The 12,060-nt window shown below is 62.1% G+C and overlaps 4 protein-coding genes across 4 annotated transcripts in view; 3 read left to right on the forward strand and 1 right to left on the reverse strand.

The window, feature by feature from the left end:
- Positions 1-319: 319 nt before the first annotated feature.
- Positions 320-6,581, forward strand: PAN0_015c5062 (uncharacterized protein; the record flags this gene model as incomplete). Its single annotated transcript, XM_014799372.1, has 4 exons — positions 320-421; positions 539-683; positions 764-907; positions 994-6,581. 4 exons carry the CDS (start codon positions 320-322, stop codon positions 6,579-6,581), a joined length of 5,979 nt encoding a protein of 1,992 aa, XP_014654858.1.
- A 550-nt stretch (positions 6,582-7,131) lies between these two features.
- Positions 7,132-8,828, reverse strand: PAN0_015d5063 (uncharacterized protein; the record flags this gene model as incomplete). The annotated part of the gene is made up of 5 exons (XM_014799373.1): positions 7,132-7,563; positions 7,664-7,824; positions 8,021-8,239; positions 8,333-8,377; positions 8,723-8,828. The coding sequence occupies 5 exons, from the start codon at positions 8,826-8,828 to the stop codon at positions 7,132-7,134; spliced, it is 963 nt and encodes a 320-aa protein (XP_014654859.1).
- Positions 8,829-9,333: 505 nt separating this feature from the next.
- On the forward strand, positions 9,334-10,359 carry PAN0_015c5064 (uncharacterized protein; the record flags this gene model as incomplete). Its single annotated transcript, XM_014799374.1, has 3 exons — positions 9,334-9,572; positions 9,889-10,027; positions 10,228-10,359. 3 exons carry the CDS (start codon positions 9,334-9,336, stop codon positions 10,357-10,359), a joined length of 510 nt encoding a protein of 169 aa, XP_014654860.1.
- Positions 10,360-11,688: 1,329 nt separating this feature from the next.
- The window catches only part of PAN0_015c5065 (uncharacterized protein), a gene marked incomplete at both ends in the record, with an annotated part of 946 nt that continues 574 nt past the window's right edge, over positions 11,689-12,060 (forward strand). The window contains one exon of the mRNA XM_014799375.1: positions 11,689-12,002. Within this exon, the coding sequence (XP_014654861.1) occupies positions 11,689-12,002 (314 nt within the window). The remainder of the gene's footprint in view (positions 12,003-12,060) is intronic.

The following is a 12,060-nucleotide window of genomic DNA, read 5'->3' on the forward strand; positions in this document are numbered from 1 at the left end:
CAGTGGGGGAGGCCCGAACGGAAAGCCTATCTCTGAGCCACAGATGGCCATCGTGGGAATTCGAGTCTGGTTCGGTCCACGCTGAATTTCAGGATGCCCGTCGATCCGTAGGGTCCTTCGCTTGTCGATCCGATCGCGCATCGCGGGGAGGCGGTGATGGGAAGCGAGCAACCATCCAGAGCTCCATCCCAACTCTTCTTCTTCTTCTTCCGGTCGGACTTTGATCGCTTTCTGTTTGCTGTCTCTGTGCACTTCGGCGTTGAGATAGGCGTTGTGTGCTCCTGGTCGCCCTTCTTCAAGTCACCACCGCCCCGGCTCAATGCAGGCCAGCCCGCACGTTTCGGTGGTCGCGGCAAAGTGGGGAGGAGCCGGGTGGAATTTTGTGGAGCAAGCGAGCCGCGGCGATCTGCAGTGCTGCGCGGTGCAACGACCGAAGCGAGGCGTTGGCGAAAGAGGGCGAAGTTGAAAGCGCCTAGCGAAGCGCGAGTCGAGGCCAGGCAGCGGGGCCAAGCGAGCTGACGTCCATTCCAATGTGCAGCGACAAATTGGCACCCGCGGCCCGCTTTGGCGCATTTCCGCTTTCGACATCCGCTCTCGAACGTCCGCTTTCGCCATTCCGCTTGGCACCGCACCGCACCGCACCGCACCACTTTCGGCTCCCATCGATCTATGGGCACCATCAGGTCCGACGGGCCATTTCTCCATCGCGACACAAAGACAGGTGGGCAGCTCGATCGGACTTCACTGCGCTAGTGCCTGCCAGTGGCCATTCCTTCGCTCTCCATCCGTCCTGTCAGCCGTCTCCCGCACTACACGAATCGGCCGTGCTCCACATCCTCCCGCATCACCACCACCAACGCCATCTCTCACAACCCCAAAGATACCCTCGTCACCTCTGCCATCCGAGGTGCGGCGATACCCCAGCCACCCGTATAAACACATCCGCACCATCGACAAGGCCTTGCTCGTACAGACGGCGCTAGCATCCACCAGCGACAAAGATGCGAAGACCCTTTGTCGAGCCAGGCCACCGCTCGGCGCGTCCCGGCATCCGCCATCGATCGCGCTCCAACGGTCCGGATCGAAAAGGCCGCGATCCCGACACTCTTTCCCCCACCCGCGACGGTGAAAAAAGCCGTCCCGCACGCCTCGTCAGCGAAGGAGAGACCGACCAGGACGACTTCTTCAGCGACAACGACGACCAGGGTTTCGTCACACAGACTGACGAGAACGCCGTCACGGCAGCCGAAGATGTAGACGAAGAGGACCTCGACGACCAAGAGGACAACGAAGATGAGCGCACAGAGGCGCGTTCGAGCCGCTCCAAGCGCTCCAACCGCTCCCAATCTTCCCTGCGTCCTGCTCCAGCCATCCGCAGTCCTCAACTGGCCGAACAAGACGACGACGAAGACGGTGACGACGATGACGACGAGCGCGGCACTCGCACTCCTCGCAACCGCAGCAGGAGCAATCTAGCTGCTACCCCGCGCGGCCGACCCCGCGCCTACTCGCGCTCCAACAAACTCGCTCCAGAGGAAGAGGACTGGGCGCTTAAGGACGAGGCCAGCCGCCGCAAGGGAGGCGTCCTCGGCAGGCTCAAGCGCCTCGGACGAAAGCCCAAGGACTCCAACGACCAGCTCGGCCAGTCGCGCGACGGAGCTAACGCCGACGTCGTCCTCGGTCGCTCCTACGGCGCCGTGCGCGAGCTTCGCAGCCGTAAGAGCATGGTAAAGCGTCCTGAGTCCGAACGCTCCACTCGCTCGAAAGACCGCGCCTTCTTCCGAAGAGGTGCTGCCACAGCCGCCGTCTCGTCCGGTGTAGCTGCCAGCGCAGCACGATCTTCGGGACGCGGCAGCACTCTGAGCAACTCGGGCCGTGGCGGTTTCGATGACGACTTTGACAGTGAGCTCGGCACCGCCAGACAGGGGTCCCGACTCCGCGGTCGCGGCCCACCCTCGACCATCGCTACCGACCGCGGCACAGGCGATGGCTCCGTCGTCGTGGTCTCTGACGTCCCTCCGCGCATCACCACCCCCATTGCGCTCCGAGAGGCCGAGAATGCTCGCTCGCCAGAGCTAGTGGACCCCTACGCGTCACCTTCCACCAATGAGCCGCATGTACGATCCAAGTCGCTCGCAGAGAGCGTTCAGCCCAGCGTGCTCGACAACAGCGATACCGCCTCTGTCATCCCTCCCTCCTCCCCGCTCATTCCGCTCTCCGGACCGCTCAGCCACAGCGATGCTGTCGTCCCGAGCCAGCGTCCTTCCATGCAATCCGTCAGAGACAAGGAGATCGATGACGAAACCATGTCGCGATCCCGAAAGCCAAGCATGGACCTGCGCGCGGCTGCCGGCGGCGCACTCGGCGGTCTCGCCGCCATGATCGGCTTCGATGCGCTGCGCGAGAACAAGAACGGACTGCCTCCCAAAGATGACCCTGTAGCCACCGCTCTGGGTCTCACGGATCAGTCGACCAGCTCCAAAGACGCTGGCCAGGCGATTGATTCGACCACAACGGCAACTTCTGCCGCTCCTGTCGAGCCCCCTGCCTCGATCTCTGATGCGACGCTCCTGCCGAGGAGGAATCGCAGGAAGGGCAGCAAGGCATCCGATCTTCTTGGCAACAACGGCACTGCTTCCGGCACCGTTGCCGATGGGGCCACAACGCAAGAGCAAGATTCAGAACTTCCATACGTCATCAACGACGATGCAGCGACAGAAAGAGCTACTCCTGCGCCTGCCCTGGCCGCACCTGCTGTGCTCGGCGCCGGTCTTGGTGGCTTGGCCGCCGCGGCTGCCGTCGCTACGGGCCACGATGATGCTGCCGACACGCAGGCCGACGCCAAGAAGAAGAAAAAGAAGAACAAGAAGAACAAGAAAAGGGGCACAGCCGCCGACGAACTTGCCGACGAACCGCAAACCGAGGTCGTCGAGCTTGCCGACGCCCCGCCAGCTCTCGCGCCCGTTCCTGCGGTCGAGCCGATTCTGACTCGGGACTTCGCTACAGCCCCTTCTGCCACGGAAGGATCCGAACTCGGCTTGGCTGACGACGAGGCCGGTCCACCTTCGTCGGTGGCTCCTGCGGGCGAGAAGAGCGGCTACGCACAGCTGGGCCTCGCTGCTGCGGCTGGGACACCAGTCGCCGCCGCCGCGGTCGTCGGTGGTCGAAGGTCCAAGACGTCCAAGCTGGCCAAAGGTGGCCGCGGCATCGAGAAGCTCGCGCCCGTAGACGAGGACGACAACCTTGGCTACCGACGAACCATCCCTGCCCCGGAGAAAGGCGGCTACCTCCTCACGCCGAGCATCGCGCCGAGTGTCGCAGACCCCCTCGACGCTGGTCGCAGTGGCATCGCTAGCTCTCGGGGCGACTGGCTCACCAAGGATCTCTCGCCGCAGCAGACGCACTACTTCCTGCGCGAGCTCTCCGCTCGCGAGCTCCGTTGGGAGCTCGACCGCGCTTGGCTGCTGACCAGCTTCGAGAAGCCACAGCGCCAGTCGCGCCGTGCTCGCAAGGACTTCTCCGACATTGATGAGGACTCGCGCATCAACGACTTTGACGAGTCCTCCGACGAAGACCTCCTTGCCGTGGACGAGGATGAGGACGAGGAAGCTGTCTTCCGTCGCAGTCCCCAGCAGCTTGGCGCGCTGTACAACCAGACCAGCATCCCGGATCTTCCACTGCTGCGTTTCCTCTTCAAAAACGCCTTTTGCACCTTCCCGCTCTTTGTTGCCCCGGAGGACAAGGTCGATCAGTACGTCGGCGGTCCACCAGACAAGGCGACGCTTGCGCGCACCTACTTCTTCACCGGCATTCTGCCCCTCCTTCGTGCCATCCAGACGCGCTCGCTGAGCGCCTGGGTTGACCGTCATGGCGAGGGCGACGGCACACCCTTCAGCGCCGTTTCCACGACGGGCGCCCTTCGTCGTCAGCTGACCAAATGGGCTGCGCGATACGTCACCGCTGTCCTGCGCGTCGGACCCGGCGACCCCTACTTTGAGGACGATGCGATCCTTGGCAAGGAGTCCTGGCCGTGGCCTGCCTCAAACCTTCTGCCACCCGAGGCTTACTACGCCTTCCGCAAGCCTCTTGATCGACTCAAGTACGGTGGCTATGAGGTCGACATTGTCGGTATCCGTCGTCACACGCCGACCGAGCGAGATTATATCATTCGTCTTCGACGTCCGAACGCGCCGGACCAGTACGTTGTGCGCAACGACAACGATTTCGAAGAGTTCCGACGAAACCTCGCCAAGGACCTCAATCCTTTCGCGTTCGTCAAGTCCCTCCCGCGCACGCGTGGTCGTCCGGACGAGGGTGAGACCGACGAGGAGGATGACAGCCCTTACGGCTCGGTCCGCTCGGAGAAGTTCAATGCAGCCGGGCTCGGATCGGCGGCGCTGTACAAGTCGCCCGTGGATGCGCCTGGCCGCGACAGCGTGGACAGCCGACGACTTCGAGGTGGCGGACGCGACGGCCGCAGGCGCTACAGCTCCGGCGTGCGCGACGGCCGACCTCTTTTGGGCAGAGACGGTATCGCAGCCGATGAGGACAGTGAGGCTCTCGAAGACACTGCAGACGAGCTGATCGACGATGGCGACCGCTCCGACGCCACTTTGCAGCCCAGGCGTGGCCCCTCGCGCGCTGGCGCCGCACGTGGCGCTCCCGGGGAGACCACCCCGAAGACACGCAAGTCCCTGCTCTCCATGGGCAAAGGCTCCTTGCGTCGTCTCGGCGGCAAGGACACGCCTCCGATGGATCGATCGGGCTCGCTCCGACGAAAGGACGCAAGCGATGGACCTCGTGGGGCTTCTATGAGCCGGTCCGCATCCATGCAGCGCCGCCAGCCTCCCCCTCCTCCTCCCGCTGACCTCGAGACACGAGGCTCTCTGCGTCGAGCTCCACCCCGGGCTGGCGCCATGGACTTCGAGGCCCGTCGTCAAAAGCTGCGTACATGGCTCCGCGACGCACTCTCCATCCGCGAGGCCGGCCACGGGGCAGAGACGCAAAACTTCCTCACAATCGGTGGATTCATGGAGCGAAATCTGCGCCGTACGGACCTCGATGACATCCAGGAGCGACGCCGCGAGGACAGGCACCGCCGCCAAGAGCACGATCGCGATGCGGCCGAGGCCGGCGACGATGTCCACGATCTGCGCGACGTGCGTGACGAGATCTGGCTCGACTGCGTCGAAGGAGACGGCTTCCTCAAGATGTACGATGCGCTCCGCGAAACTCCCGACTACGCGCGACTGCCCCTCAACTACCAAAAGATGGTCTCGTGGGGCAACCTGCAGACTGCACGCTGGCTCTACGGAGCCTTTGTGGCCGGCGACGAGTCCCGTGCCAACCTGGCCCGGGTGCAAGACGTGTACGAGTCGATCCCGTGGAAGAAGCTTGCGTTCACGATGAAGTCGCCCGTCGCGCAGATGATGCGCGCTTGGAGGGACCAGTTCCTGCGACGCGGCTTCCTGCAGGCCATGCTGCACGTCGTCCTCGAGGACGAACCCGAGACCATCGAGGAGGACCTGGTCGAGCTGCGAAGGGCGATCGGATCCGAGGTCATGTTCCAGAAGCTGCGCGTGTTTGTCGATTCGCCGGGCGACCTGAAGCGCCTCATCCGCCAGCATGCCGAGAAGGCCGGCGTCCCACTTGTCGCGGCCATCGTGCGTGGCTCTGAGCAGCCCAAGCTGAACAGGGTCGAGGTGCAGCGCGTGATGGATGCGACGCAGGCCTACCAGGACTTTATGAAGACCGTCCCGTCGGTCAACAAGAAGAACAACCACAAGGAGCCGGGCTACCTCTTGATCACGAACCTGCAGCGCGCTCTGCGTCTGCTCTCGCTCCAGCGCGACGGCGCGCAGGTGCGTGGCATGCTGCAAGATCCGCTGATTGCCGACGCGCTCTCGACCGTATTCGAGCCGCTCATGGAGGAGCTCAGGCGGCTGCACGGCGTCAAGGGCATCGGAAATGCGGTCATGGACCTGCAGGCTTTCGTCGGCAAGCTCTTGGACCATCTCACTGGCCTGCGTGCGCGCGTGGTCGACCCGCTGCACGCCGTCAACAGTATCGCCGAGATACTCGACGATGCGGCTCCATCGTGGTACGTGTTCTTGCGCCGCGCTGCGGATGCGACGCCGACGGTGTTCAGCTTCTTCGCTTGGTTCCGTCATCTGGCCATGACCGTCGGTGCTGGGTCGGACGACCTTGCGCAGATCTGGACCGATCCGCCTGCGGCTCTCCAGCCCGAGGATGACGACGGTCCTGACGGCGACCGTCAGTCGATCAACGGCGACCAGATGCCGGCTTACGAGGGGGCGCTGGATCCAGCCACCATGCGGGACATCAACTCGCTCTCCGAGTACGGCCGTCGCAAGCGCAACCGCCAGATGGAGATCGCCTGCCGATGGGCAGCTGGCGATACCGAGGAGCACCATCCCGTCCAGGTCCAGGGCGATGGTCGCGGCAGGACTCGCACCGACCCGTACTTGCCGCGCGAGCCTCGCCCCGCTCGAAAGGCGCCCGGCCTCGACAGGTTCCGCAAGTCGTTCCGCGAGGCCATCTCGGTCGCGCTCGACCGCTAGGCCGAGTGCTCAGATTGTGTCGTCAGCGACTCCACAATCTCTCTCACAAACCACCAACCTCTCATGGACTCTCGAACAATCCCTTTGGTTTTCGATACATCGCTCTCTTTTCGTGCTGCGTCTTGTCTATATCCACCCTTCGTCTGTCCTTTTGTGTCCAATGTAAATGATGGTTGTTCGGCAGTGCTGTTTTGAGTGCTGGTGCTCGAGTGGTCGACCGTTGAGTTGAAATGCCTCTGCAGAGGCGATGTCATCCCTTGTTATCCCGATCGGGTCGACGCCGATCTGTCCCCTTTTTGCGGTCATCTTTTTTTGAGGTCATTCTCGTGTGCTCTTTTTTTTTTATCGGCCAGCAAACTTTTTCTCTCTCGCTTCTCTTTTCTGGTTGCTTGCACTCGACCTGCGATCGGGACATATCGGGGCCCCCGCCCGGCATCTGCACATTCCAGACGCGGTTTTGGGGCAACCTTGTTTCGATGGTGTGGGGGCCGCTATGAAACAGCGGCAGACATGTGAGCAATGTCATGCCATGTCACGCGCGCACTAGGTGTCAAGCCGGCCAAGCACGTCTCTCGTCACCGATGCCATCGCATCCCGTCGGGAATACCGGAAGCCGTGCCGTAAGCTCACCGGAGTGCCGCATCGGGTGCGCCGCAGTCTTTGATCCCGACAACTTCTCCCACCCTAGTTGCTTTGCCTTGGAACGCCGAAGCGCGCGCGACAATGGCGAGACGAGACAAAGCCAGAGCGGAGCGAATGGCGGGGCGGCTGAGCTAGGTCCCACAGCAAGCGCGGATCTGGCGGTCCGGAACAGGGAGCTGAGCGATCGACTCGGACGTTTGACGTGCCGACGCTCTACGATGTCGAGGTGGCAAATGGCGCTCACTTCAAAGACGGGGTAGACTGCTGCCGACTGCAGCTGCCTCCATGCGAACTCTGATCGAGCACTGGCGAGTCGACAGTGACGGAGTTCTAAGGCGGCCTGCAGCGCGACGATGAAACAGACTGGTTGAGAAGGCGATTTTGCAACCCAGCTCTTTTCTCGTTTCCGGACGTGTCAATTTGAGCGCCTAAGCGCCGACCGGTGTGCGAATTCCAGTTCCAGTCATCCATCCCCGACAGTCCGGCGATTGTTGATGCATCTGTCGATCAACCGCTTTGCACGGCGGAGGGGTGGATGCTCCTCCGAGCAGAGCAGCGGCGATGGTGCGTTGGGACTTGCGCACACTTGAAAGGCCATGGACTGTGAGGGCTCTTAGGCAATGGAGGTCGTTGCGACATCCAGACTGATCACGCAGCAAACCGGCTACAGTATCATACTGTGCGCTTGGCACACACAGACCTTCCTAGACCGAGGACGGTTTGGTCGACTCCGTCGGCCCAAGGCTAGCAACACTGCCAAGGATCTGCCGAAGAACGCGTGACGCACGAGTTCCCACAGCCGAAATGGAAGGCGCGAGCTGGACCAGAAGCGAAGCCGCTCGGCTGATGAGTACTGTGACCGAGAACCGCGACGCAGACGAACGATGGGTTTGCGGCAACAGCATGATCTGCTCGCCGAAGTCTGACCGCATTGATGCTAACGCACGTCACACTCGCTGACGAGGCTCCCAATGGCGCTGGATTTGGCCCCAAATCCGACGAATCCAAGTCAGCGGCTCGGGCGAAATGTGTCGCGTAGCGGAGTGTCTCCTTGAATGAACCTTGTCAACTGCAACGTGGGAAGAGGCCGTCTGAAGCATGAGACTAACCAACAGCATTGACACTCGCCTCTTGCAGCGCCTGGTCGCAAATGACTGTCGGAGCACGGGTCAGCGAGCATTGTTGCTAAAGTTCAGATTGAGACTAATCTCCGACGCTTCATCCCCAAGTCTATCGCTTTTCGTTCTATGAAGCACCACCTCCGGTATTCGCGATGTCACGCCGGCCATGTTCAGACACGCCCGACGCCGTGCGCAGCAGGCGTCGACCGAGGCGGCGCTTGTCGCCTGACTGCTTGCGAAGGTCGGCGCGGCGTACCACAGACGGTGCGGTGGAGCGAACCCGACGCCGAGATTCCCACAGTCTCGCGGCGGGCCGCCAACGACCATTCCTACAGGCTGATGCGTGCTGCTGCCTCGACGACCAACTTGGCGGCACACCTAGGCGGTCATCGCACTCAAGATGGGCTCGGCCGATAGATAGAACCGACTCGGTCTTCTGATCACGATCTGCACTGCCCGACGTGTCTAATGCACGCACGGGCATTGTATGTGCGGTTAGCTCGCTTGTGCCTCAATTAGGTACGCTAACTTAGCGAGGCACGGACTCGCCTCACATGTTCCAGCACGGCAAATTTACAGCTCTAGCGGCCGCCAAGCAGGAGCACACGTCGAGTGACCCGGCGCAGCCATGGCACGATAGCGCGAACACCGGTCCATGGCGGCCGAAGAGTACATCAACCCGTGTGTCATGATGAGTCGAGACGCACGGCAAAGCTCGCTTGTTCAGCGCTCGGCTTCTTTTCGCCGGGCTAGACGACGCCGCCACATCTGCCTGGGAGCGCTTACTCGCTGCTCAAGTCGGGTTGAAGCGTTTCCAACGTCGTTTTGGATCGTCCGATGGTCGATTACGGGGAATCGATGCGAGCGTTTCGCCATTCTCACGTCTCGCCCAACATGCTGAAACATACGCTTAGCGGGAGCTCAACCTTGCTGGGGCTGTCCAATGACCCTGCTCACGGAGACCGAAGCGCCGTACGAAATAGCGAAACATGTGCGGGTCACGCCGTCGATACGATCCTCATGGCAGCGGAGATGGCGTGTTCGCCGGCGATAGGGACGAAAGTGAGAACAGGCGTAGGAGCGCGTATAGTAAAATTACTGGCTGGCCGACAATAGAAGCGCGGCAGAGGAAGCGAGCCACGTTGCGGCGGCAGCAGCAGCAGCAGCAGCAGCAGCAGCAGGCCAGATTCAAACTCATCCCCGTTCTGCCTTCGGCTGGCACCTGTGTGTACGTAGCGGCGTAGCTTTGGCCTCCGCCGCATGGATTTCCCATGCCGAGTCGAAAGTCCGCCCCTTAGCCTTCTTTTACCTGTCGACAGGTTGCAACTCCGATCGCATGAGCCGCACCTTTTTGTCCAGCTGAGAAGCGCCAGCCCTGCCTCTGACCCTCGCCGCGACGCCTTGCCAGTCAAGGGGCGTGGGCGTCGATCTCATGAACAAGCAGCTCCTTGCTTGAGCCACGGACCGGCCTGACAGCTCCGCCTGCGCCCACGACCAATTTGGCCCACAACGCCCCTTCCCATCCTGGGCTGCACAATTGCCAGCGACGCCGCGGACCTGCCGACTCCACGTCGCGGACTGCGTGGCTGCACGCCGAGCTTGGACCCTCCGCTGTCGATCGCCCTCAGCATCAAGACAGGCGCACCCACTCCGCTCGCCGCATCCGTTGCAAATGTGTCGATTGTGCGTTGACCGATTGTTGTGGACTTGGATGCAGACGCAGTTTCGGCGCTAGGTGCCAACAAAAAGACTCGAGGCATTGCTGCCAAGCTTCTTGGAGAGGGAAGTGCGGGGCGCTAGAATCGCAGCCGGGGCGAGGTGAGTAGAGCAGCGGCCTCCGACTCCGAGTTTGCTGCTCGTCGCCGGCTTCTCACGCCAGCAAGACCTCCCTCGCGCGCCAGTCCTCGGCACAGGCAGAGATCGTTCAACACGAGGTCACAGCAGCATGGATGGGCCGACCAGGGCCGAAGGGAATTGTCGAGATGCCTTCGTTTGGAGTGCAACCATCATTCTGAATTCGCAGAGCCGCTAGCCGAGGTGCGAGCGCGGTTTCGGCACACATCCAAGGCGTCACACCCCCTTGACCAGGGGGCCGACTGAGGGTGAGGTGGTCGACAGCCCAGACGCGACGGCACCTGCCACCCGGCCTTTCAATCCAAAATCGTAATGTGAAACGGTGCTCACGCCCATCCGTCGGATTCTTTTTTCGGACGCGCGCGTTTTTTTTTTTTTTTTTTTTTTTTTTTCTCTCCCCTCTCTTGCATGCCAGAAGTCCGCTTTAGCGCCTCGAAGCCAGAGCGCGGTCAGCTGGTTGCGCTCCAGGTTGCGCCATACCGCTCACCCCTCCGGGCCCACGCCGCATGATTGTAGACTCGCCTCTGGCATTCCGCCTCTTTGCTTCTGCTTGGCGGCCCTGCTCATGCCCCTTGCGTGCCTCCCAAGCGCCTCTGCAGCCGGCGAGGCCGCTCCCTCGCCTTTTTCCCCTCCTGGATTCGCGACGTTCTGGATCGTCGCTGCCTATGGCGCCACACTGTTGACTCCAAGGCTGCTTTCGCGGCAGCCTCTGTTCCGAAGGCACTTTTCCAGTGCTCTTCTGTTCACGAATCCCCGACTGGCGTAGCGGCTAGGTGACCGCATCCGCCCGTCCTCCATAATGGACTGCGACCGTGTGCGCCGCCGCACACATGCAAATCAACGGAAGCCCCCCGAGAGATGATCGCCTCCGTCCTCGGCCCTTAAGCCGCCACACCTCCCTTCCAGCTGAGCAAGCACCTACGAATCCGACCATCCGGCATCTCGACTGACATTGCGCCTTGCCCCGACTGGCAATGCACGATCGCCCTGCAGCAAGGCTCGCTTGCCTCCCCTCGTGCCTTGAGTGCCTGAGCCAGGATGGAGCGAGGTATGCCGGACCATGATGCCCGCCTCGCTCAGCTGTGACGCCACGCCCCTTCTCCCGAACGCTGCTGCTCTGTTGCCCTCCCGCACCCCGGCCCATGGCTGCTTGCACGGACTGTTGTGAGCCGTTCCTTGCAAAGGGATGCATCTCGCTTCGCTCGCTTCACGACCCAGCTTCCATTTTGTGAGGTACAGCGAGAGTTGGCCTTGCCAGCCACCTCGCTTGCGCCAACCCTTTAAAGACTAGCCCTTGCCAGCCCTCGAGGAATGCATCCCGTCCCCTTACCCACACTCGACGATCCGACTTGCCCCTCGCCCTCCTCCCTTTGAGTGTACTGCTTGTCCGTCGACCTTGCCATTCCCCTTCTGTTCTCACCACCACCAACCTCGTCTCGACACATCCTCCCTACCCTCATATCGACTTGACGTGGTCGCTGCCTACCATCATGCAGTTCAAGTCCTCCATCCTTCTCATGGGCCTGGCCGCTGCAGGCCTCGCCTCGGCTGCCCCCGCCGTTGCCGACGCTGCCGCACCTGCAGTTGAGCGATCCGAGCCCGTTGCTACCACCAACAACGTTCAGCGCGACACCACCGACGCCGCACCTTCGGCCGACTACGGCATTGGCCCTCCCATGGACCAGTGGAGTTACAAGCGTGATGGCCAGCCCGCCGGTGACTTTGGTGTTGGCCGTGCCGACAGGTGGAGCTACAAGCGCGATGGCCAGCCTGCTGGTGACTTTGGTGTTGGCCGCGCCGACAGGTGGAGCTACAAGCGTGATGGCGAGCCTGCTGGCGACTTTGGCGTTGGCCGCGCTGAC

This window comes from Moesziomyces antarcticus, assembly GCF_000747765.1.
Source record: "Moesziomyces antarcticus DNA, scaffold: scaffold_v10015, strain JCM 10317, whole genome shotgun sequence".
Classification (NCBI taxonomy): domain Eukaryota; kingdom Fungi; phylum Basidiomycota; class Ustilaginomycetes; order Ustilaginales; family Ustilaginaceae; genus Moesziomyces; species Moesziomyces antarcticus.